General features: G+C 45.1%; 1 protein-coding gene and 1 long non-coding RNA gene across 5 annotated transcripts in view; one reads left to right on the forward strand and one right to left on the reverse strand.

Annotated features, from left to right (window-relative positions):
* Positions 1-661: 661 nt before the first annotated feature.
* Positions 662-26,864, forward strand: part of LOC139051747 (uncharacterized) — a 193,317-nt gene continuing 167,114 nt past the window's right edge. Inside the window, exon 1 of the long non-coding RNA XR_011509522.1 lies at positions 662-836. This is a non-coding gene — a long non-coding RNA (uncharacterized lncRNA). The remainder of the gene's footprint in view (positions 837-26,864) is intronic.
* Positions 4,121-26,864, reverse strand: part of LOC139051745 (uncharacterized) — a 185,912-nt gene continuing 163,168 nt past the window's right edge. For all 4 annotated transcript variants that reach the window (XM_070528744.1, XM_070528741.1, XM_070528742.1 and 1 more), the window contains 2 exons: positions 10,418-10,525; positions 4,121-4,321 (listed from right to left, as the gene is read on the reverse strand). In XM_070528744.1, the coding sequence (XP_070384845.1) occupies positions 4,281-4,321; positions 10,418-10,525 (149 nt within the window). In that variant the 3' untranslated portion in view covers positions 4,121-4,280. The remainder of the gene's footprint in view (positions 4,322-10,417; positions 10,526-26,864) is intronic.

The raw sequence follows: 26,864 nt of genomic DNA on the forward strand, positions 1-26,864 counted from the left end.
CCACGCTTGCAGGAAATGAGTATATCTGAATAATATGACTGTTGTACCGGCGGTACAAAACAAATATCAAAGGAGAACAGTTTTTATGTAGGCTCCTCTGGAAGATTTTGTGGTGGAATAACAGCCATCTTTAAGACTAAATGTTAACCCCACTTGGAGCTTTGTAAACATAAGGAAAATTACTGTTTTGCCAAAATTTAATACCAAACACGCCATATCCTCGATGCTTTTCGGTGGTGGCGTGATGTGACTTCTTTTGGGACTTTCCTTCACCGACAGAATGCCACCAATCGCTGAGGGCGAATCTGCTTCATGTCGCGCAACGTAGACAGATAAACAGTCAATGAGTTGTTGAAGATGATAAGGGGTTATATGGGTCTCATCACGGTTTATAATGGTTCGATGCGGATGGCTCAGGTGCTAAATAGAGATGGCGGAGATGCTCGGTCTCTGACAAAATCACACACAACAAACATCAGGGCTTCCCTTGATGTTGTTTTCCCCGCATGGCTCTCACCTCTCCTGTAATCCTACTTTTCCTCTTAGCTAAGCACCGGCGAGCATATCACGAGAGAGAGTGCGAACGTTGCGCTGCTAACGCCACCTAACGGCGAGGTTAGGTTGGCGCGACAGGTAGCAGGCTCTTACTCTTTGGCTTGGGTTCGGTGAGCGACGCGGATCTTCCGCGCGTGCGTCAACCAGCTTCGCAGGACCGTCTCGGAAAAGGCTTGGGAGCGGGAAACCGGAATGGACGAACACGACCGTTCGAACGCGCCATCGTTCGCGCGTTGCTGTCCAGCATGGGGGCGAACGTATTCGCTCGCTATCCAGTCGCGGTGAGTCGGACTTCTTCGGTTTGTCTTGCGTCCTTGTTCGGCCAGCAGGCATTAGTGTACAAAACGTGCAATGAATGCCCTTGTTATTGTTTGCACTACTGTGTTGTTGTTCCTTTGTTTTAAGAGCACGCGTAAGACTCAACTCGATAAGGGCTTATAATGGCTGGAGCACGTTGGATTAGGTTAATAGCAACCGATAAGGGATGATAAGGGGCGGATCAAGTCCCATAAGACTGCTAGTCACTGATAAGAGTTGATAAGGGTCGAATCATGTCCTGTATGGTTGATAAGGACAGATAAGAGTTGATTCGGCTGAGAAATTTTCAGAAATGGAACGGCCGATGTGCGAAAGAGGGCTTCATAGCTTCTTTCGGCGCATTTTTCTTTAGGAGCAGTTTTCTGCTTCAACACTTCCACGCTTGCGCTGTAATGTAGTGATAGCTTTGGGAGATAAAGAGACAAAAGCTACGTTTCCGTTCATGTGCCATGAATAAAAAATTCTGCTAGAGACATGTTGGTCGTCGCTCTCACGTGAAAGCCCAATAACAACTGTAGATATATGGTTGGCTGTATGCCCTGCAGGCGGAGTAAAAACTTTATTGAAAATAAAATACGGTACGATGGTTAGGCCCCACTGGCACGAACCGCTCACCGGCCTTGGTCCAGAAGACCCAAATGGCTCTCCCGGCTCTCGTCCGCAAGCCATGCCTCCCACTGCATATTCCTCATTAGTGGATGTTTGTGTATTACGGGGATGTCTATATGCTGAGGCCACTTGAGGCACTCCCATGTGGTGTGTTTTAGTGTGGGTGTGTCTGCGTGCCTAGCACGCTATTTCACCTGCAATATCACAAATGGTATATTCAGGCGCTATGCATTCTGGCACATGCAAAACTAAGAGAATCTCGTTGAAGCCAGGGTCTTATACAGAGTCTAAGAGTGCGTTCACATTGCTGTACGTACTAGCGGTGCAGTTCCACGGTGCAAAACTCTGCTTATTCACAGCAACGCGCGAGTGCACCCCTGGTCATAACGGTTCCGTCCGTGCCGTCTGCTTATAGCAATCGGAGAGGGTACGAACGTTCGCTGGAAATCACGGCGCTTGCTCATAAAGAAACGAATCGTTGCTTTTGCTCGTGAGGGCTCAACGTGGCACATGAAACTAAAAGCTTGCTTGGGCCGCATTTTTCTTCCGTCGAAAAACAGAAGCGAGTGAAAAAAAAGCACTACGCGAAAGTGCGTCCGGGCCGTAGGAATAAAGCAGGGGTCTCGAACCTAAACCTCGTCATATATAGTACGCTATATGCATCTTAGACCGTTGTAAGCTAGGGAACCAAGGCTTCGTATTTATAAGAAACGAGGGTGCACCTGGATGGGCGCAGAAAGCTAAGGCGCGTCGAGGAAAAAGCGTGACCGCTCGTTCTCAGTGCGATAACTCGCATTTGACGAGCTATGCTTGCGTGGTTTACGTTAAAGCACGTTGGAAATCCTAGCGCGCGCACACATTGTGACGTTGACTTTTTTCATGAAGTTCACGAGCTTTCTTTGTTGTCGCAAAAACAGAGAAAGAGAGTGAATTTTAATGAGAACCAGCAGTTTAATCGGCTCAACCTAGGCTTCCCACGATGGGACGTCGAGGTATGCCTCTTCGCCGCTTTGTAGCCCTGCTGGGTAGCCCAGAGTTGGTCGTCGAGATGGGAGCTGCGCACGGCAGCGTGCCATCTCGATGAGAGGGTCACGGGATTTTGGTCTGGGGTATTGATGTTTGCTTTCCCATAGCGTGTGGGGGGGTGTTGCTTATTGAGTTTTACAGATCTTGCACGTGTGGCTTGGATAGATGTCGGGGTAGATGATGTGATCGCGTGTGAAGGGGGGGGGTGGTATGTATTGGTCTGTAAAAGGGGAAGGGTGGTTGCCTGTGCTCTGTTTAACTTGCGTTGAGGGGTGGGGAAGATTCTTCTTTGGAGGTAAAATTACTTCACAAGGTTGTTGTATCTTGTAAGGCGGCCGCGTCATACGGGTGTACCTGCACCGTCTCCGGCATGGCAGCTAGAACAACAAAATTTTGATTGCTTTAAAGGACGTTATCGGTGACTTGAATGAATTCTGGGCTTTTACGTACCTAAACCGCGATTTGATCATGAGCCATGCCGTAGTGGGGGACTCTAGATTAATTTTGATCACCCGCAGATCTTTAACGTGCCGCCAATGCGCGGGACACGGGCATTTATTGATTTCGCCCTCATCAAAATGCGGCCGCCGCGGTCGGGATTTGATCCCGTGACCTAGTGCTTAGCAGCGAAACACCGTAGCCCCGAAGCCACCGCAGCAGGTTATCGGTGATTTCTCTGCATATCTATATAACGTTTGCATTAATTCGCGCCTTAGAAACTAGGATAATAAAATGTTAGCGAATTAACCGAAGTCATTGACCATTCCTAGAAAATGAAAAAAAAAGTATATTGGTTCCTTAGCGAACTTGGGCTATAGCATCTCTCTAATATTCCTATAGGCAGATGATGCACCGCGAAAGGCGACACTGACTGGTTGGTTAGTTCAAAGACGCGGTATCAGTAAACCTTACGAAGAAAAAATATCCAGATCCCGCGACCTGTGGAAATCGATGTAAGTAAAACTTTCTGTTCTGCTAGGTGAACTGCCACTAGCGGAGAGGGGTAAGGTTAATCACCTGTTTCCTGATTGCGGCGGTATGAGATACGGTCGTGCCCATTCCCTGCCTACCTAGCAACATGTGTCGCGGTTACTGACCTTCCGTTAGTAAATGCTACGGGTATTATTTTTTTTCTTCTTTAAGAGTACGGCATCATCGCTCTGCTGCTGCAAGCACTGCTTTAGAGGCACGTCTTTTGTGCCCGCAGCTACACAGAAACGGTTTGTGTGAGAGACGAAGATGATTGCGCTAGAAGAAACAGAAAATTAAAAATTAAAGTCTGAGATTATAATTGCAACCAACATGATATGATTAGGAGACACGCCGTAGTGGGAAGCTCTGGATTATTTTGGCCGCCTGGGGTTCCTAGCGTTCGTGCACATAAATACAAATACACGAGCGCTGGCGCGTTTCGCCCCCATCGAAATGCGGCCGGCATGAACCCGCGATCTCTTGCTCAGCAGAGCAATGTCATAACCACTGAGCTACCGCGGCGGCTTTTAGAGAGAGGGGAAACTCGAGAAAAAACTGCACCGAGTGTGCATTACAAAAGCGCTGCTATTTTTGGAACGCCTTACCGTAATTCTTGAATAATATGATCGGACAATGCGAATAACTTGAGCTAGCTTTCTTGATGGTCGCGACCGTATTGCTTCGTAATTTATTAACCAGAACACACAAGGGTCAGTTCTTGTATGCCTAGGTGCGCTGTGATATTCACTAGAACGATCACAACTTCAGCAGGCTTCAAGCGATACAAAGTGGTGCCGATTTCAGGCGTAAGGCGGCAAGGGATGCTTGTGCATACTATAGCCTGTAAAACAAGAATAACAAGAAGAAAAGATTAGTTGCACTGGTGGGTAACTGTGTAAGTATCAGCAAGCGTGTCTATATAGAAAGTGTTAGAAAGCTTAAGGCCTAGATTTATCGCTGCAGTGCTACATATATACGCAAGTCTCTAAATTTCTTGCATTGTCCAGCAGTAGCACTATGTAATGTCCTCCTCTATATCACCCCGGGGACTTAATGTTGCGAGCGCGTGCGCACCCACCCACCCACCCGCACACGCACACACACACACACACACACACACACACACACACACACACACACACACACATGCACACACGTACACATACATACATACACACATACATTCATGCATACATACATACACACACATACATACATACATACATACATACATACATACATACATACATACATACATACATACATACATACATACATACATACATACATACATACATACATACATACATACATACATACATACATATATATATATGCCGATGATCATGCAATCCTCCAAAAAGATCTTGAACTTATTTCTCTTCGGTGTAAGACTCGGCTAATGAAGGTTAACATTTCTAAATGTAAAATTATCTCTTTTAGTCGCAAGCATACTAAATCTACGTTTACTTATCACTATTTTACTACTTTACTTTACTACTTTACACTACTTTACTTATTACTCTAAATGAATTTTTGTCTAATCGCACACAAATGGTTTTTATCAACGGTAACCTATCAAGTCTCCTCCCAGTAACCTCTGGTGTGCCCCAAGGATCTGTTCTTGGTCCCCTGTTATTTTTAATATATATTAATGATTTACCTCAGTGTGTCTCCTGTAATATACGCATGTTTGCAGACGACTGCGTCATCTACCGCTCTATCAATAACTCATCTGACCATACTACACTCCAAAATTATCTTAACAGTGTTTTAGAATGGTGCAGCAATTCGCTGATGACCCTTAACGCCAAGAAATGTAAATTCGTGTCCTTCTCCCGCCGTCGCAACCCTTCCTTCTTCCCATATGAAATAAATGCCATACCATTAGAATCAGTACAATCCTATAAATATCTAGGTGTAACCCTGTCTCACGATTTGTCTTGGTGCGCACATGTCACTAGTATTATCTCTGCAGCTAACAAAACCTTAGGTTTTCTAAAACGGAACCTACGGCAGGTCCCACCAGATTTAAAATTACTAGCATATAAGTCCCTTGTCAGGCCGAAACTGCAATACGCGTCAGCTATCTGGAACCCGCATCAAGCATATCTCACCGACGCATTAGAATCAGTTCAAAATCGTGCTGTTAGATTCATTCATACCTCATATTCATACGACGTCAGCGTTTCATCACTGAAATCAGAATCGGGCTTGTCAATACTTTCATGTCGACGTCGCATTTCCAGTCTTTCCCTGTACCACAAGTTCTTTTTTTCTTCCCTTAATCAAGAGCCTTACGTAACAGCAGCAGCACGCATATCTCATCGCACGAGCCATCCACTTCAAGTGGCACGCCCACGTGCACGGACAACCACCTTCGCAGCCTCCTTTTTCTTCCGTACCGCCACAGACTGGAATGGCCTTCCCGCCAATATCACTAATACGACTTGTCCATCTTCGTTCACAGAACTTGTAACCGACCATTTTGTTAAATAATTATTTATGACGATGTTTTGCTATCTTATTAAACCCACCCCTTATGTAATGCCCCTACGGGGGACCTTTAACGTAATAAACTGAACTGAACTGAACATAAATAACATCACTATTTTGGATGGTACTCAATATAAATATCTTGGTGTTAACCTAACTTCGACTCTTTTGTCGTAAACGCATATTGAATACATATGTGCCAGTGCTTCAAGACCATTAGGGTACATAGGACGCAAGTTGCATAATTCCACTAAAGACATTCGTAAACTAGCTTATCCAACATTCGTTCGACCTCAGCTTGAATACGCCGCATCCGTCTGGTCTACTCATCAGAAATACTTGATCAAAACACTCGAATCTATCCAGAACAGGGCTGCGCGTTTTATTTCACAATGTTATGACTATAACAAAAGCATAACAGAAATTAAACTCGACCTCTCACTACAGCCCTTGCACCATCGTCGTGATGTAGCCCTCCTATCATTATTTCATAAGTATGTCCATAATACAGCACCACCAGTCCTGCCTCTTGGAACTCCTCATTACAGGTCACACCGGCTGTATAATCAGTTAAATTTCATGCGTATCTATGGAAAGACTAATTCATTTACCTACTCCGTTCTTCCAAGAGCCATTCGCCTTTGGAACAATCTGCCTAACGCCATCGCTTATGAGAGGGACCAGGAAAAATTCCGGCATCTTCTAGGAACGCATTTTTCAAACACTACGTAACCTGACGTGTTTTTTTTTTCTTGAGTTGCCCGTTATTATTGTGCTACTATCCCTTAAATACTGTTTTATTATAGCCAAATATTGTTCCGCTCGCTCTGTAATTCTATTGGTTAAATTTTACTTTGTCTAAATTTCTTCTTCACTAATTTCTTGCGTTCAAAAGCATAACGTTTTTGTATTGTACAATTTTGAACACCACATTGCAGCATGTTAGCGCATTTCTTACCCTTTATATTTTGTATATGTATTCACATATGTTTATTTATTTATTTATATATTTCACAATAGCCCTAAAAGCCCTCTAGGGAGGGTATTACATAAGGTAAAGGTTACATCGGTGAGGTGAACAGTGCGTAAATGTAAATACAATGGAAAAACAAAACTGGGACAAAATTATTTACAGTGCATCAACGTACAAACACAAAAAAATAAGGATAGTTATCAGTACAGCAACTCTAAATTATTTGTATAAACTATGACACTGTCGTGGAAGCTTTGGTTATCGGCGCATTAATAATTTTAAAAAATCCGTTTACAAATCAGAGAGTGAAACGTGATATATTAGGTATGCATGAAACTGTGTAGAGCTTCTGTAAATTTCGAGGCATTTGTTTTAGTGACAATGTGCGATGGCAGATTATTCAATTCTTTCGCGGTGCGAGGTATAAATGACTGACCAAATGCCAGAGAATGACACATTATGCATTTGACTTTACAAGAATGATCCCGACGCGGAAAAATGGCTGAGGGTTCACACATGAACTCGTTATGAAGAGATACGTGGTAGTAGACCTTATGGAATAGTGTTAAACGAGATATATTACGGCGAAGTGACAAGGCTTCAAGCTCGGCACGATTTTTTAATGCTGTTACACTGGTTTCTCGTGAATAATCTGAAAAGATGAAGCGTACAGCACGGTTCTGCAGGGCTTTTAAGTCAGTTATTAGGTAGCTTGTAATTATTGTATAATTCTAATTCTATTTCTATAATTCGTACTGTAATTATTGTATAATCTTTGAGTATACTCTCCCGCTTACACAAAGCCCCCAAGGGCCTGTAAGGTATCTTTAAATAAAATAATAATAAGAAATATATATGAAGACAGATCTGTCCTTGGATCCAGTGATTTCAGGTACTTGAATGTTTGGATGATAGGGCGCCCGAAAGGAACACATTTTTTTTTGGTTATGTTTCGGCCTCAATATTTAAGTTGCATTTTTAAGAAACTGCTGTTTTATGCATTGAATCACAAAAGTAACTGGAACACCAAGACATTTCGACGTACACTTTGAAAATAATCATCTCGCAACTGGTGCTGTCCACAGAATTTGTACCAACTGGATACGTCGCGCGAACTTAGCGGCTATAATTCGCGGATTGAAATATGCGGCGTAAAGCAACCAAATAAAAAGTAACTAGCTTAATTGCAGTAATTGCCCAATTGAACATTTTGATTTCTCGTAGAAGCAACGGCCGCATTGAGTAATGTAGGTCAATTGTGCCATGTGCCATAAGCAATATTTAAAAAATATGGCGCAGCTATAACAAAACACCCTATACATAGAGAAAGAAATTCAACAAGAGGGGACACTCTTCAAAAACTGGCAACAGGAAACACGTCACGCCTAGTTTCAACAACAACCGTTAGTTGACGTGAGCATCAGAAAAAAAGAATGTGAAATAAACTTCCAGACAACGTTTAATTTTTTTTTTTCTTTCCCACTAAAAGTGAAAAAGTTTTGCGTGTGAATGACCTTATACTTTGCAACTTTTTGTTGCGTTGCCTAGCAACAAGCTAGCGGCACGCCAGACGCACGTGCATATGCCATTCGCCAGACAAGCCGCAGGAGTGAACGTGGATGGTCGTACGTGCGAAGCTCGCGTGCTCGGCGACCCGTCTGTTTTGGATATAGCCAATTTTATTGGGCTCTCGGCCTTCTCTATGCTTCTCTTGCGTGTCGTCTGCATTTCGACATGGCACCACTGCAATACTGGACTACGGCAAGGTGAGAAATTGTGTTTGACAGTGTGCGGCTCATTTTAATGACAATTAGGCTTAGTTCGAGTGGCGCAGTTAGCGAAAAACAGCACCGCCGTCCTGGCGCAGTAAATTTGAGTTAATGCCTCGTCCTGGGATATGTTTGCGACTCTTTTTATGAGCCCCAACATTACTGTAACTTATTTCGGTAGTTTTTGGGCACGCTTGCCACTCCCGGCTTATTGACGCAGTAAGCGAAAACCGGCTCGGCCGTGTGACGCATTTGCGCGTGTGCATGCGTGTACTACGTCTTAGCGCCTAAGACAAGTTTTCGCGCATTCTGTGGCCCCCAACATTATTGTAACTAACGTCGTTATATTTGGGGTAGTTTAGAAGCACGGTTGCCGCGCCCGGCTTATTGACGCAGTTAGCGAAAAGCAGCTCGGCTGTGTGCCGCAGTTAGTTTCGCGTGTACTGAATCTTACTAGTAGAAGTTCGTGAAGCATTCTCTGACCCGAAGAAGTATTGTAATTTATTTGGTAACTTTTTGGGATATCTTGAGGCTTGCTCGCCGCGCCTGGGGTTCTGAAGCTGTTAGCAAAAACGCAAGCTGGCCATAGCGAGTTATTTTTGCGTGTACTGAATTTTAGTGGGACAAGTTTGTGACGCATTTTATAGCCCTGCAACAACATATACCTTATTTCGGTACTCACGCTTCTCGAAAACGCGACAAGCGATTGCCGAGAGTGATAACACGGGAGTGTTGCATGCGCCGGCAGGACGCGTAAAATATAACACGGAGGAGCTAAAGAACATGACATTTATGTATTCTGAGCTACTGAAAACAGGCTTTGCACCCACGAGTCTGACTTGAGTGCGATTACAAGGCATTCCGCGAGCGTGTAACATGGTCGGCTGAGCCTGTGTTGTAGCCACCTTTGTGTACTTGGCGTACCATCGTGTCGACTGAGGCCAAGTTGTTTTGGAAACGCGCAGTCACCCGTGTATTTGTGCACTTAAAGTGCAGTAAATAATGCCCGGGAAAGGAGGGGTGCCTGAAAATCGGATGTTCTGATTTTATGGCATTGTTTGGGAGGAGTCTTTGCTGCGAAATGTACCTAAAAGTGAATTTATCTGTAATGCCGCTCATTCACCACTTACGAACGTTTCGCCTCTACACGCTATACTCCTGTTAGGTCAATATACCGAAATGATACATGCTTGTAATTTACTTTCTTTCAGCTGATGGAATCCGGTGGAGCATCGTACGGCAACGACTGCTGCTTACCTGGTGCCACAACTTTGGATGAATGCAGAAGAAGCCCGGAACGAGCATTTATATAGAGCAAAATAAACATTTCATCATTTCAGAAGACTTCTTTCATTTTCTTTATGAAATTGCAGCTGACAGATTCGGCGCAGTCTTGTAAAGGTCAATCGCAATCATTTCTCCTTAATAATGAAACGATTCCACGCCAAGGCAACGCGAGGTTCAGCAGAAGTGGGGAAAAAAAAAGAATGCCGTGCCGAGCAGCGGAGCCGGCGCGGCGTGTACCAACTGGCGTTCAAAACGCACGCACCCAAAACCGAAACCGGAAGAAGTCAACAACATCCGCTTGGTGCGCTACAGTCAATTCGGCCGCTGGGCTCTATGGGAGTGTCCGCTCTTGTTGAAATTTCTTTCTCTATGCCATATATATATATACAATGGGATGCAAGAAGCACATTACCGATAAACCATGAACAGATGCAATCGAAGCCTTCGCATATTCCTGAAACGGGTCTTTGGTGATAGTATTTTCGGCCACAGTACTTTGAACATTCCGTTTCGCTGCATCCTGTGATGGAGAGACAAATGAGAAAGTCACTGCACGAGGGTTTCACTACCGCGCACCTTTGCTGCTGACGCTCACGTGCTCGGAACACTAACTACACGGCCATTTTACTCGCAGTTAGTATCGTAACAGTGCCTCATATTGGAAATAACCCGATTTTCTCATGCGGAATAGATCTGCACGAAGCCGCGGCGCCTCTTATTTGCGTCACATATAGGGAATGCTAGCTATACATATAGCACGTACTATACTATACTATACTATATACATATGCATATAGCACACGTGCTATCAGGCACGTGTGCTATTACGTGGAATAACGTGTGCGAAATGCGTAAGAGACTGGCGCTCACAGAAGGGAAATCCTAGAGCCACCCTGAAAATTATATTATATATAAATTATATACGGACCCAGCACGGAACAAGGTTCCGTGCTGGGTCCGTTGCTTTTCTTGATCTTTATAAACGATTTGCCTCATCACATAACTTCAAATATACATTTGTATGCTGACGACTGTGTATTGTATCATAAGAGTTCCTCCTTTGATGACCATTTACAGCTTCAAGAATCATTTTCTAATTTTAGCTCTTGGTGCGATACCTGGCAAATGACAATTAACGTCCGTAAAACCGTTGTTATGACTTTCACTAATAAAACGACCCCTTCCGCTTTTACTTACAAAGTTAATAATACTCCTATTCAGAGCGTTAGTGAATAGAAATACCTTGGTCTTGTTTTCACACCTAGTATGTCTTGGTCGAAGCACATTGATTTAATAACCTCAAAAGCACTGAAAACGTTAGGCTATCTGCGCCGCACATTGACCACAGCCCCAAGAGATACATGTATAAAATCACTCATCCGGCCTATACTCGATTATGCTTCTCCCGTCTGGAATCCACACACACAGTGCCACATTAATCAAATTGAGGCCATCCAAAAGAAAGCGATCCGCTTCATATGCCGTAGGTCCGATAGGGATTTTTCGCCGTATACAGCGCTTTCATCCCTAGGCTTAGAACCGCTCTCAGATCGCCGACGCACGGAAACATTGAAGTTTTAGCATTGCGTTATTAACTCTTCTTGCCGTATATCTTCGGATAACTACCTAACACCTGCGAAACCATCTAATACTAGAAGTCACCATCACCTAAACATCACACCTTACTTCGCCCGTAGGGACACATTTAAATACGGTTTATTTCCCCGTGTAATCGAGTACTGGAATTCTTTGCCTGGTGCTACTCGTTCTCTTCCTTTAAACTTATTCTTGGCGGCCATTGAATAGTTTTGGTTTGTGTTTGTTTGTATTGTTCATATTGGGCCTGTATTACTTACTATTCTCATTTCTATGCCTTTCACACCCACTCCTGCAATAGCCCGGTCGGGCTGCAGTGTGTACAAATAAATAAAATAAATATTAGTAACTATAACCGCCGCTCACTCTGTAGCTGGGCGTTCTAATCTAGAGCAGGAGGTCATGGATTCAATTTCCGGTTAAAGAAGTAGGTTGGATTTATTCTCATCATCAGCCTATTCTTATGTCCACTGAAGAAGGCCTTTCCCAGCGATCTCCAAGTACCTGTGTCTTGTGCTAGCTGATTTGAACTTGCGCCCGCAAATTTCCTAATTTCATCACCCCACCTCATTTTCTGGCATGCTTGACTGCGCTTCCCTTCCCTCGGCTTCCATTCTGCAACTCTAATGCCTCACCAGTTATCTGCACTGCAATTACATGACCCGCCCGCATAGATTTTTCTCTCTTGATTGTAGGAAGAAGGCTGGCGCCAACGGCGTTACGCCTCCGCACACGGTTAGCCCACGGCTACCCATGAACCGCGGTTCGGTACGTGGTCGAAGAAACGATGGACGACAACCACGAGTACACTCGGAAAGCATATATTACGATTGTAACTTCGAACAAGCCGACTAGCTATATATGACATCACTGAGTATTCCCTCGAAGAGAATAACACGCTAGGTAAAAAGGGGCTCCCGACTTCCAGCTGGGCTACGGGTGGCCGCGGCGACTGCCACGGCAAAACATGGTTGACCAACCATGCGTGGGAAAACGGGAGCGGAGACGGAGCCTTTCGCACTCGCCACTTGCTGCTGACCAAAAATGGCGCAGTTTCGCCCGAAACGCGAAGCACAGATTGCGACAGCAAATTAATAGACAGCTATACGAATTAAGAATATAGTTATATCGGCCGTATAAACTTGTAAACATTCGCTGACATCACGCTGTTAAGAATGGCGAGCTGCAATGTAGGATTGCCACCCAATTACGACTGGGGAACAAGACGCGCATCCCAACTCTCCGTCGCTTCAGCTAGGATGCGTTCGATGAAGAGGGCTTTGTGCTGAAACCACCGCCACCCTCTAGCCCCATCGCCGTTGTGACGGAATGAGCTCGCCGGGCGAACTATTGTGCCCGAACTCCCCAGCGCGGACCTGATCTGCTACGCATGCGCGAGCTGCCGCGGGAAAGCCGTTTTTTGTTGCTTCCCACGCGCCGACCAGGACAGAGGAGAACGAGCTACCCAGAATGGCTCCGAGCTACCCGGAACGGCTTGCCTCTGACGTCGGCTCCGGACATTCGCTCGTGGGTGCCTTTGTGTGCGTAATCTGTCCGGCGGGGCGGCGGCGAGTTTACAATGAGTAAACGAACGTTCCCGTCACCTTGTATCGCGGTAGGACCGAGTGTTTAAAAACTGCTGTGGTGCGAAAACTGCTGCTCCGGACAGGCCACCATTGGAATCTGAACCTGGCAACGTTTAACGTTAGAACGCTATCTAATGAGGCGAGTCTAGCAGTATTATTAGAGGAATTAGAGGGTAGTAAATGGGATATAATAGGGCTCAGTGAGGCTACGAGGACAAAAGAAGCATATACAGTGCTAAAAAGCGGGCATGTACTATGTTACCGGGGCTTAGCGGAGAGACGAGAACTAAGAGTCGGATTCCTGATTAATAAGGAAATAGCTGGTAATATACAGGAATTCTATAGCATTAACGAGAGGGTGGCAGGTCTTCTTGTGAAACTTAATAAGAGGTACAAATTGAAGGTGGTACAAGTCTATGCCCCTACATGCAGTCATGATGACTAGGAAGTCGAAAGCTTTTATGAAGACGTGGAATGGACGATGGGTAAAGTCAAAACAAAATACACTATACTGATGGGCGACTTCAATGCCAGGGTAGGCAAGAAGCAGGCTGGAGACAAGGCAGTGGGGAAATATGGCATAGGCTCTAGGAATAGCAGAGGAGAATTATTAGTAGAGTTTGCAGAACAGAATAATATACGGATAATGAATACCTTTTTCCGCAAGCGGGTTAGTCGAAAGTGGACGTGGAGGAGCCCGAATGGTGAGACTAGAAATGAAATCGACTTCATACTCTGCGCGAACCCTGGCATCATACAAGATGTAGACGGGCTCGCCAAGGTACGCTGCAGTGACCATAGGATGGTAAGAACTAGAATTAGCCTAGACTTGAGGAGGGAACGGAAGAATCTGGTACACAAGAAGCCAATCAATGAGTTAGCGATAAGACGGAAACTAGAGGAATTCCGGATCAAGCTACAGAACAGGTATTCGGCTTTAACTCAGGAAGAGGACCTTAGTGTTGAAACAATGAACGACAATCTCATGGGCATCATTAAGGAGTGCGCAATAGAAGTCGGTGGTAACGCCGTTAGACAGGAAACCAGGAAGCTATCGCAGGAGACGAAAGATCTGATCAAGAAACGGCAATGTATGAAAGCCTCTAACCCTACAGCTAGAATAGAACTGGCAGAACTTTCTAAGTTAATCAACAAGCGTAAGACAGCGGACATCAGGAACTATAATATGGATAGAATTGAACAGGCTCTTAGGAGCAGATGAAGCCTAAAAACAGTGAAGAAGAAACTAGGAATAGGCAAGAATCAGATGTGTGCGTTAAGAGACAAAGCCGCCAATATCGTTACTAATATGGATGAGATAGTTCAAGTGGCTGAGGAGTTCTATAGAGATTTATACAGTACCAGTGGCACCCACGACGATAGTGGAAGAGAGAATAGCCTAGAGGAATTCGAAATCCCACAGGTAACGCCAGAAGTAAAGAAAGCCTTAGGAGCTATGCAAAGGGGTAAGGCAGCTGGGGAGGACCAGGTAACAGCAGATTTGTTGAAGGATGGTGGTGAGATTGTTCTAGAGAAACTGGCCACCCTGTATACGCAATGCCTCATAACCTCGAGCGTACCGGAATCTTGGAAGAACGCTAACATAATCCTAATCCATAAGAAAGGGGACGCCAAAGACTTGAAAAATTATAGACCGATCAGCTCACTCCGTGGCCTACAAAGTATTTACTAAGGTAATCGCAAATAGAATCAGGAACACTTTAGACTTCTGTCAACCAAAGGACCAAGCAGTATTGCGTAAAGGCTACTCAACAATAGACCATATTCACACTATCAAACAAGTGATAGAGAAATGTGCAGAATATAACCAACCCTTATATATAGCATTCATTGATTACGAGAAAGCGTTTGATTCAGTCGAAACCTCAGCAGTCATGGCGGCATTACGAAATCAGGGTGTAGATGAGCCATATGTAAAAATACTGGAAGATATCTATCGCGGTTCCACAGCCACCGTAGTCCTCCACAAAGAAAGCAACAAAATCCCTATAAAGAAAGGCGTCAGACAGGGAGATACGATCTTTCCAATGCTATTCACAGCATGTTTACAGGAGGTATTCAGAGGCCTGGAGTGGAAAGAATTGGGGATAAAAGTTGATGGAGAATACCTTAGCAACTTGCGATTCGCTGATGATATTGCCTTGCTTAGTAACTCAGGAGACCCATTCCAATGCATGCTCACTGACCTGGAGAGGCAAAGCAGAAGGGTGGGTCTGAAAATTATTCTGCAGAAAACTAAAGTATTGTTTAACAGTCTCGGAAGAAAACAGCAGTTTACGATAGGTTGCGAAGCACTGGAAGTGGTAAGGGAATACATCTACTTAGGGCAGGTAGTGACCACGGATCCGGATCATGAGACTGAAATAACCAGAAGAATAAGAATGGGCTGGGGTACGTTTGGCATGCATTCTCAAATCATGAACAGCAGGTTGCCACTATCCCTCAAAAGGGAAGTGTATAACAGCTGTGTGTTACCAGTACTCACATATGGGGCAGAAACCTGGAGGCTTACGAAAAGGGTTCTGCTGAAATTGAGGACGACGCAGCGAGCTATGGAAAGAACAATGATGGGTGTAACGTTAAGGGATAAGAAAAGAGCAGATTGGGTGAGGCAACAAACGCGGGTAAACGACATCTTAGTTGAAATCAAGAAAAAGAAATGGGCATGGGCCGGACATGTAATCAGGAGGGAAGATAACCGATGGTCACGAAGGGTTACGGACTGGATTCGAAGGGAAGGGTAGCGTAGCAGGGGGTGGCAGAAAGTTAGGTGGGCGGATGACATTAAGACGTTTGCAGGGACAACATGGCCACAATTAGTACATGACTGGAGTAGTTGGAGAAGTATGGGAGAGGCCTTTGCCCTGCAGCGGGCGTAACTAGGTTGATGATGATGATGATGATGATGATGATGACGACGATGATGATGACGACGACGGTGCGAATGCTCGGGACACTTCTCTTGAGCAGCCATGTTGGACTGACACTCTCTCTCAAGCAGTCATGTTACACTGATATAAATATTGTAAATAAACCCATATTCCTCGTTCTCGATGAGAAGCAGTTCTTCCCTTCATCAACGTCCTCAACGTGGATAAGTTGGACGACGGCATGGGCCAGCTACCTTCGAATTCATGCCGGACTCCAATCTTGACAACGGATCACGAGCGATGGGATTGAACCCCCAATCCCAGACAACGCTTGCAAAAATTTACAAGCATAGCGTCACGCGCGCACAAGCAAATAGTACACATCTTGCTCGATGACCTCGTACCCTCGCTGTCAAAACGCTGGAGTGAGAAAGCGCGGCAGCAGCAGCGAGTAAAGTGACCTTTGTGTTGCCTATCGCTTCAACGCAAACAGAGCGACGAGAACAAAGTGCACACGAAGCTATGAGCCATTGACGTGCCTAGGCTCTGTCTTCATCAGATATAGTTTCAAGATAGGGCCCCGCCATACGCAGCAGCCGCCAGAGTAGAACGACCTCCCTCTCCTACCCCCCCCTCCCCTGGTGCCTTGCAGGTGACGGAAGACTGCGCGTTTCCTCCCTGCTTTCCTCCCTTGCGCGCGCGAGATTGAGCCACCACCGCAGCTCACCGTCGCAGGCTTTCCTCGCCCATACAGCATACGGCGCGCGGAGACGACGTTATTGCCCTTGGAGCTTCTACGGAAGATCACGGCGACGGTGACCGCTGTGGTATAAATGCGCCTGGAGTGTCGATATAATTGCTATGATGAGTTCATGTAGTTGCCATATAATTGCTGGTGTTGTTTATAACACTTGTCATTCCCGTGCGTAATCCGCGAGAAGAAGGCCTCCCTCCCTCTCCCCAAACGTCCTGGCCCTGGCGCCCGACGAGACGTTCGCCGTGCGTGCGACCATGGTAGGACAGGAAGATTTTAACATAATGTGAACTATAGAATATTGGCTATTGCCGTTTGCGTTCTGATGCGAACTGCTCTCTTCCTGTCAATTAACGTTACGCCTAATCGTTCCATCGCTCTTTGCGCGGTCCGTCAATTGCTTTTGAGCTTCTGTTAACAAACAAGTCTCTGCCCCATTTGTGAGCACCGCTATAATACAGTGATTGTGCACTTTTGAACAACAGCGGTAAAGTCTCAGTAAGGATTTAGTAATGCCTGAAGTCGGCACTCGAACCCATTTCTATTATTCTGTAAATGTCCTTCTCATGATCAGGGTCCCCTATGAGCAATTGATCTAGTTTAACGTACTCCTGCACATATTCTAAATGCTGACTGGTGATGTTGAATCTTTGTTCCCTCTCCTGGCTATAGGACATAATTGTCCTCTGCATATTGATTTTCAACCCTACTCTTAGACTTTCTCGGTTAAGGTCCGCAATCGCTTGGTATAATTCCTCTCCCGTTTCCCTGAATAGGACAATGTCATATGCGAACCGAAGGTCGTGGGTATACTCGCCCTTGATCCTCACTTCTAAGCATTCTCAATCTAATAGCTTAAATACTTCTAAGCATGCAGTGAATAGGATTGGAGAACTTAAAGTTGGATTAGTTGGTGCTTATTTCAGAATTGCGACGCATTTGAATCGCGGCAAAAAAGATGTAGCATGAGAACGAATGTCCTGTGTATCTCTCATTCTCATCTGTATATACGTCTAGTGAAGTTTGTCTCTATTCTGAAATTCAATCTACAACCACAAAAGCCACATTCTTATCGAGGCGGAATGCATGGTGAAGGTAGTGGTGTTGCATCAGACGGGTTTAGCCCAGTATGCCTGACCGAGAGCTGTTCCGTCTGTGCATCTAGTAAGCGCTTTAAACACGGCTGTGTCACTAAATGCTGACCACCCAGTGTCTCTAAGAAAACAATCAACGGACAGATAACTTTCTTTCCTGATTACTTCAGGCCTTCAGGGAACACTATACGTCTTGATAGCTCGCCTGTGGAAGAGCCAACCTCAAATCGAAGTAGTGATGAACAGGTTACAGAGGCTCCTTCTGTATCTAGCGATGAAGTTAGAAGGGCCTTGTAAGATACGAAATGGGCAAGAGCGGCAGGCGAAGAGGAAATAACGGTTGATTTAATCAAATGAGGAGGCGATATTATGCTTCAAAATCTTGCGGCCTTTCTACGAAATGTCTCACGACTTTAAGGGTCCCAGAGTACTGCAAGAATGCCAACATTATACAAATACACAATAAGGGGGACGTTAAAGAGTTGGAAAATTACAGGTCCAATGGGTTACTTCAAGTGTTGTATAAAATATTTACGATAATTTCCAATATAATAAGGGCGACACTTGGCTTCAGTCAACCAAAAGAACAGACCGGCTTCAATAAGGAATACTCTACAATAGATCACATCCATGTGGTCAATCAGGTAATCGAAAAATCTGCAGAGTACAATCACCCTCTCTATACGGTTTTCATAGATTACGAAAAGGCTTTAGTTCAGTAAAAATACCAGAGTCATGAAAGCATTAAGTAATCAAGGAGTAAAGGAGGCTTAAGTAAATCTTTTGGAAAATATGTACAAGATTCTACAGATACTATAATTCTCCACAAGAAAACTAGAAAGATGCCTATACAGAAAGGGGTCAGGCAAGGAGACACAATCTCTCCTATCCAATCTCTCCTATGTTATCGCATAAAGAGCTAGCCAAACTGTCTCATGTTGTTAACAACAGCAAGAACGATAGCCTGTCTGTGTCTTTTCCGCTAAAACGAACAAGGCTGATGTACCCTTCAGAGCCATTGTTAGCGAGAAAGACACATGGCAACACGAAATTAGTATCTTTCTGCAGAAGCATTTGAACGTGTTACATATTGATGATCCTTTTGCCACGAAGAATTCAGAAGATGTTTTTTCGCTTCTGCAGACAGGTGACTCGATCGGGTTTGGGTTCTCAGTTGATGTAGAAGATTTATTCTACTACATACCTCCCCAGCCACTTCTTGAATCAGTGCGTAGCTGCATTGAAGCTAACGATGTCATTGGTTTCCAAAACTCAGCAGGCATTTCGGTAGACAGTTCCCTGGCCCTTTTAGAATTCTATCTCAGTGCCACTTTTATCACCTTTGACAACCAAACCTTTTTGCAGTGACAGGGAGTGTGTATTGGGTCGAGCGTAGCACGTTTTATGCAATATCTTTTTATCGAGTATTGACCGCACCATGTATGGTGTACTTGACAAAGACAAAGTAGCACATGTTTTCAGGTATGTTGACGATTTTCTTGTGCTGCTGAATGTACGAAATGATTGTTTGTATGACGATGCCATTGCAGACTTTTTAATCTATTTGAGAATAATGCCTTAGGTCTAACCTTTACACATGAGCTCCCTGTCAATAACACTCTGCAGTTCCTTGACCTCAAACTTACCTTTGGAAAAGAGCCCGTTTGTAGCAGTTTCTGCCCTCGCACACAAAAACAATTATTACCATATGATTCAGCTCACTCTAAAATCACCAAAAGGGCCATTGCTAAACAGATTATTGAGCAATCTTTGAAGAAGTCATGTACGCATGCCATGCAGGCTAGCTTCGACATGCAAATTTCCAGACAGAAAGAGGCTGGCTTCCCTGATATGGTTGTGCTGGCAGTGGTTGAAACGCTCGAAAAGAGGCTAAAAGCACCCCAAAAAGTAAACTCTGATGTTTCCAACAAAGCTTCAAAGCCAGTTGTAGTTCCATATGTTCACAGAACTGCACATAATCTGAAGAAGATAGCAACCAAGCATGGCGTCCCACTCGTTTTCTCGGCTCCCTGCAAGCTGAGTCGCCTTTGCGCACGCATTGTGAGACTTGACGCCAGAAAGAAGCAAGGTGGCTGCGGCGTGAAACACAAGAACCCCTATTTAGATTGCCAAGCTGGCGTTGTTGGCATTGTTGACGGGCCAATGTTTGAACGTGCGAATCCGAGAACACGAAAGATCAATTATAAACCGGGAGCAACGTCATTTACCCATGCACTGCTTAGAACATAAATGCAGGCCTCTGCTCAACCAAGTTACACGGCGGCCGCATTTCGATGGGGGCGAAATGCGAAAACACCCGTGTACTTAGATTTAGGTGCACGTTAAAGAACCCCAGGTGGTCAAAATTTCCGGAGTCCTCCACTACGGCGTGCCTCATAATCAGAAAGTGGTTTTGGCACGTAAAACCCCAAATATAATAATAAATCAACCAAGTTAAGATCCTGCGCAAGTGCAGTATTGAAAAAGCACGTGAACTTCTTGAGTCATATTATATAAAAAAGAAGGGACAAGCATGCATCAGTGACACATCAGTCATACTTTACAACAGGGAGGGACGTTTTCTTGATAGTATGTTTAGGTGAGCCACGCCTTTGGTTTTTCTGATTTTGCGTTGTTCTTCTGTAATGCTGCTGATACCCTGATGCGCCTGCGCTGGTATGGTCTGATATATAAGTGTTTTTTCTGGAATAAACCTCAGTTGTTAGTTTGCGCCTGTCCTGTCTTCTTACATGTGATTGTCTAGAAAGCACAACCAATGTTTCCTATTACAATGAACCAACTTGCCCAACAACGCATCCTGCTAAACTTCCATAATGCCCAGTTATTGGGGACCGCTATGTCCTTATTCAAAAAACAATCAGGTTCCTACAGTTAACCTACACTCGAGTGAGATGTCAGGATGAAATATTATAACCTGCGGTGCCCAACTACTTGCCACAACCACAACAGCCTTGCGGCATGAAATAGTCGGATTATCAGTTGCTCGAACTATTTATTCTCTCTCCAGAGAGAATAAATAGAAAAATGGAAAACGCTGCAGTATCAGTATCTTATCACCATCAAAAATCAAATCAAACCTCGTACATGTGTAACTGTCGAATTTCATTGTGTAATCACGCCTTATCGTAGATATTCTCGTGAAAATGACCTTGGTTGAATGTGCAGAGCCATTTCAATACCAATAGAACGCTAACTTAGATAGATAGAATGAACTTTATTGTCCAACGGATAAGGTGATCTACCCACCCCCCGACACGCAGGTCAGGGGGCGAGTGCCGCCGCCTCAGGTGCAGGCTAACTAACCAACATGACAATTGGCTCTGAAAAAGAAAACCCTAGTTATGAAAAATAAAGCAACGTTGTCCCAACGCATTGTTTTATTATGCATACTACACTAGAGGCTTCCACAGTTAAGGGCACTTAGTAGTAACAGTGCAATGAGCATTTTTCTTTGTAAATAGTGGTTTGTATGCGGCTGATTCATCTCAATACACTTTTTTGCAGCAAAACATTCTGCTGCTGGAGGCACTAAACCGCCTGGTGCAGTAGGCGAGCGCCAGGCACGTGCTCTTGAGAGTGTGGCAGAGGTCCAGAGGGCTGCTCTGCAACAGTAGTATCGGTGCCTTCACTGCTCTCCTGTCGAGCCCAAAGAGGGCACCTTATACAGGAGCTTTCAGTTTAATATTTTGTTTATTATTCAAGAACATGAAAAAATTATTGCAGTAAACATTGTGCTATGCATATTAGGAGACTTGTAACATGCACTTGGTGTCCCTTCAAAATAGGCAAAAACGTAAGACAACCTGTGCCACTCTTGGACCATGTAAATAAAAAATACACTAATGCCGCGTACACGTCATTGTGCTGTTTGTTCTTTCTATGTGCAAGAATATAGTGCGTGTTGATTAGCCACAAGATGAACGGTGTGTGTAATTCACTATGATGACAGGAAACAGGAGGAGCTTAATAATGCTATCACCTATAGACTGTGCATATGACTGCAACACTCCCTGATTCAAATGTGCCATTACATGCATGTTCGGTACCACATATTCTTTAACATTGTCTTACAATTGCATGTACTATAATTCACACATCTTAAGCCCTTGCATAGCACACTTCTGATGTATCCATTTCATAGGCCAAATAATTGTACACTTTGTCCTTTTGTGTTATATGAAAAGCAGCATCTTTAACAGTCGCATAAAACTTCAGAAGACAGGAGAGGCCCCGCCCAAATGACCAAAGCGCAGTAGTCGATCGCCTCCACGTCTAAAGAAATAGTTCCTCTCCAAGGAGCAGGTATTAGTCTGTCCGGCGGCACGATGTCAGTCTAGAGTGCATGCCCATTAGTGCAGGCTTGTGTTCACCTGCCTTAAAGTGCAGATTCCGCAGCCTCCTAAAGTTGTATCCGACTATAGAAACACGTAATGCCTTGCACCAGTTGCATAGACTTCTGCAACTTGATAGCACACAATGATCAGGAGCAGAAATCTATAAAGGCATCCAAGCAAAGCTGGCTGGCCACACTTCCATTGTGAGGGGCTGTAAAAAGGTCTCGCCAAATATTCCCATGACGGCCTTGAAAAAGAAGTGGTGTTTGGCACTTCTTTAAAATCAAAAACAGATTACACTGAATGTTGAGTAGCACGTCAAAACAAACTGAGCTTGGTTATCTGCACAGCATGTTATGGGAGGTTGTGCTTCACATAAGAAACAAACTGCTCTGTCCAGTACAATTTTGAGGCCGGTATGGCACCTATTATGTCAACAGTGTCTACACACAAATTACACTTTTCACAGGTTATTGATTTCACCATTATTTTTGTATGATGGTTCTTTCAGTCAGTGCTTGTATTACATGAGCAGGTGGATCTGAAAGCAAAGCTTTGTTTGCAAACTTTCCGACTTCCATAAGTGTGTGGCAAGGCACTGGCATGTTGACGAATAGCTCACACTTCCTCGGTCCTGCACCAAAGAAGCCCAATGCTCTATTTGAAGTTGGATCGTACAACAATTCAACGGCACACAAAAAAGAGTAACACACACAGCAAAGCATTCTGCTGCGTGTATTTCTCTTCTTTGTGTCCCATCGAATTGTTGTGCAATTAAACTGCAAGCTTCTATACCAATACACCGTCTGCAACCTCACCAGTGCTCTAGTTATTAGGCCACAATGGTGCACATCTTTGAAATTTCCCAACAGAAATTAGCTCTCCAACAATCACAAATGTTAAATTTTGCAGCACAGGTGTATGTATGCACGTGCCATATTCTTTACCACTAAACTCACAGGAATCAAAGGGGCAAGCATTTACCAGCCTTGCTGCTGCCGTTACCATTATCATCATTGCACCAATGGAAAGACAGTGCCACGTTTCAGTAAAGGGAGAGCCGGAGAGAAAGGTGTGACAGCGAGGGCTTACAATAAAAATAACGGTTATTTTTGGATTGGATTGAATAACTTTAATGAGAGGTACTGCGAGCTACGGGACGCAAGGTCCCATAGAGCGGGCTACTCCCACGTTGGGACCGGGAGTTGTAACTCCCTGGCCGCATCGTGGGTTCACTGGACGGCCCAGAGCTGCTCCGCCAGGTCCGTGCTGCGTAATGCTTCTTGTAGCCTGGCGGAGTCTTGATCCTTATGAGACATGTTCAATGCCAATATATGCTGCATGTCGCTCAGCCTACATTGGCATTGCGGCAAGCAGTTTACTCGTTTGAGAATATCACGTTTTGTGTAATAATTGCTCTAAAGCTGTACAAATGGTCTATTTGCTCCGCAATTTTTATTTTTATCATGGTGGGTTTAAGACCCACTTTTCATTGGCATCTGCACCGCATTTCTCCCGATATGTAACTTTACCTTGGTGGTTTATGACTTCTTCACGTACAGAGAGTTCTTCAGAGCACTGGATGTGCATTGTTCTACTGCTTGAGAATTAGAGCCCCATTATGAGACGAAAATATACAATTTATCCATCCAGAATAACGCCACCCCCCAAAAAAAGAAGATACACTGAACCTTTGGCACATGCATCGACAGTGAACAGAACAAACAATCTGAAGTATTTTCTTCATGCAAGCCAACACACTAAGATTCTCAATGCATTTTCATTTCGCCACAAATGCATAGGCACAACCGGCTTGGCGCAACATCCACATCTCGAGCTGCAACAAATTGTGCAATGCCTCGCTGTTTCATAGTGCGGTCGATAGATTATGCATGACCAAAATTCAGCATTGTGCATACTAAGTAACTTCACCAATGAAGAACTCCAAGTTCTTTATGAGATTAAGATTCATAGGTTATTTCACACAATTTGTGATATCCATTTATCTATTTATACTTAATTAACATCTTTCCCAAGAAAGGGAGCCATTTGGAAGACACCCTGACAAACAAGTAGAACAATCGGCAAAAAGTCATCAACCAGCGAAAAAGTCAGTGTCATAAGCAGCCGCATGTCACATGTCGCTAACACAAAATTTAAGTCGGCTACACAGAAGTGACAAATTTGGCAATATGGCGTGTCTAAACATTGCATCAATGTTAATCACAGTAACGCTGACATTGAAGGCGCCTTAATTCCTACGTACGTTCCGTCGACACACCCGAGTACGTTCGTAATGTTCCCACGAAGTAGGAAGCATTCTTTGACATATGCCCGCTCAACCACATTATTCTGGAAAGCTGGCCACCGCTTACGCACTGCCGTATCAATAAGCGCATCAGACACATCTCTGACACAGTGGCTAACAGTAGTTTGATGGCGTCCAATATTGTAACGCTCCGCGCCGACGCTTCCCTGAAAACTCCCAGTCCCGTAGAAACGGAGGGCACAGATGACTTGCTCTACGACGGTGAGCGAATGAAGCCCGCCACGCTGTCTCCACAGACGAGAGTCTTCGCCTAGCTCGTCACACAGCCAGCGCACTGATGTCTTCGACAGGCGAAAATGACGCTGAAACTCCCCGTCGGTCATGCAGGTGAATGGGTCCGGACGGTCATACTGACGCTTGCTGCCGCTGGATGCAATGAAACAGGCTGCTGCTGCCGCCGTCATGTTCCCGAGTTGAACTCGGAGGGGGTTTCGCGAGGTACGAGTTTGGCACGAGTTCGCCTGTCAATCAAAACCCGAGGTCACGCCCCGCGCGAGGCATGTAACTCTTGTGCGCGCACCCACTACAGTTGGGCCACGCCCAACTTAACTTCCGGCGACAGCGACGTGGTGTCGAGCTGAGAGGCATCAACAATCTTGACCGCCGACATAAAACACGCACAACGCACTGTCGTCGGTGATGTACTGAGCACCACTATCAAAAACAAAGCGTTGACTGTCGCTGGCTTATGGATACATCTTCTCGGGCTGAGATGGCCGCACAACACGGTTTCATTGCCTGCATTGTGGCGCATAGCGCACAGTAAATAATTATCGGCACGTCACTGTTGCTGCTTGCAAGGCGTCGATGCGCCCAGGGGGATGACGATGCTGAGGAGTGCGTATTGTAGCAGTCGTTTGAGACGGCTGCTCTGTCATCGGTGATGAAACGGAGCCACAGTATAGTAAACACGATCAGTGTCCGAGAATCGTTCGCTCTTCCAGACCCAGTGCAATGGCATTTCTTCATCATAAGCACTGCGCACTCAACAGTTCCAACACCTCTCTCCGTTCGAAATCTGATTTCATAACGGCACACAAGAACCCTCACCTGCCAAAATGCGAGTGCTGCGGTGTCGTTACGATATCCATCTGCGGTCGCTGCTGGCTCCAGCAGAGGCAATCCGCAAGCACCTTCGACTGCACAACACACTCATATACTGCGTACATGAGCTCAGAGGCACCTTCACCGGGTAAGCGATGAGAAGCGATGAATTGTGTCGTTGGAGAAGCACGCACTTTTCGCAATGTATCGGAGAGGCTTCGCGCAGAAAGATAAACTGGTAGATTTTAACTGAACTGCGTCACTACGCCCTCTAAAATAACATAGCCGTTGTGTCGTTTTTAGTTGGTAAAGCGGGGGCCTTAATAGCCTACTGAAGCGCCTGCGATGAACAGCCGTACCACGGCGCTGCGTTTCTATTCCCCTAATAGAGAAAAAGTGGCCATGACCCTCCATGGGTCATGACCGCCTTTATTGAGAATAGCACTGCAGCGCCCCTAGGCGACTTATCACCGTATGAACATCCTCGTGAGTGCGATCTACTTCAATGTACCGCTTCTAAGCTTTCGCCTCACTGTCGCCACTGGCGGCAAGAAGTGACAAATTTAATAATTTGCTCGATCTCCGTTTCTCATCACAAATTTCTAGCGTTGAAAACGAAAAACAGATACTTAAAGAAATAAAAATGTTCGCTATCTTATTTGTTGTATTTTAAGGTATTCGTTTGAGTGAAAATGTAGGTGCGAGAATGCGCCGCATGTACCCTGTTCGCATTCGAGGGAGGAAAGCAAGATAGTGCCCGAAAGAGGAGGCACGCCCTCGACGCGCCCGGGAAAGGCGTGGCAAGCGGCTCACGGCAAGTGCGCAGACAGACAGCGGGACAGTCCCGGTATTGCTAAGTTGCGATAATCCGCTGATAACAATGCGCGGCGCTGGCGCGTTTCGTTGTGCAGCCTTCTGCGCTTGAAACGTGGAAGCAGCGTGCCGCGCAAGGCGCGCTCATGTTGTCATACGTGTCTTTTTGTCTACATATTTTTTTGCTTGCACCTTCGGCGCGTTCTGCGCTATCTCCGTTCACTGACTGCCGTCGAGAAAACTCAGGTAAAACTCGGGTGAACGAGAAACTCGGCGCATCCTGCATACCAGCCCTGGTCCGGTTAGAAGTGTTGCAACTAATTACTGAGCCGTCGTTTTCTTTTCCCTATATTAAGTTGTCATAACATGTTCCGACTTGGTTTAATCGATGTCCTTG

Source organism: Dermacentor albipictus, unplaced genomic scaffold (assembly GCF_038994185.2).
Source record: "Dermacentor albipictus isolate Rhodes 1998 colony unplaced genomic scaffold, USDA_Dalb.pri_finalv2 scaffold_14, whole genome shotgun sequence".
Classification (NCBI taxonomy): Eukaryota; Metazoa; Arthropoda; class Arachnida; order Ixodida; family Ixodidae; genus Dermacentor; species Dermacentor albipictus.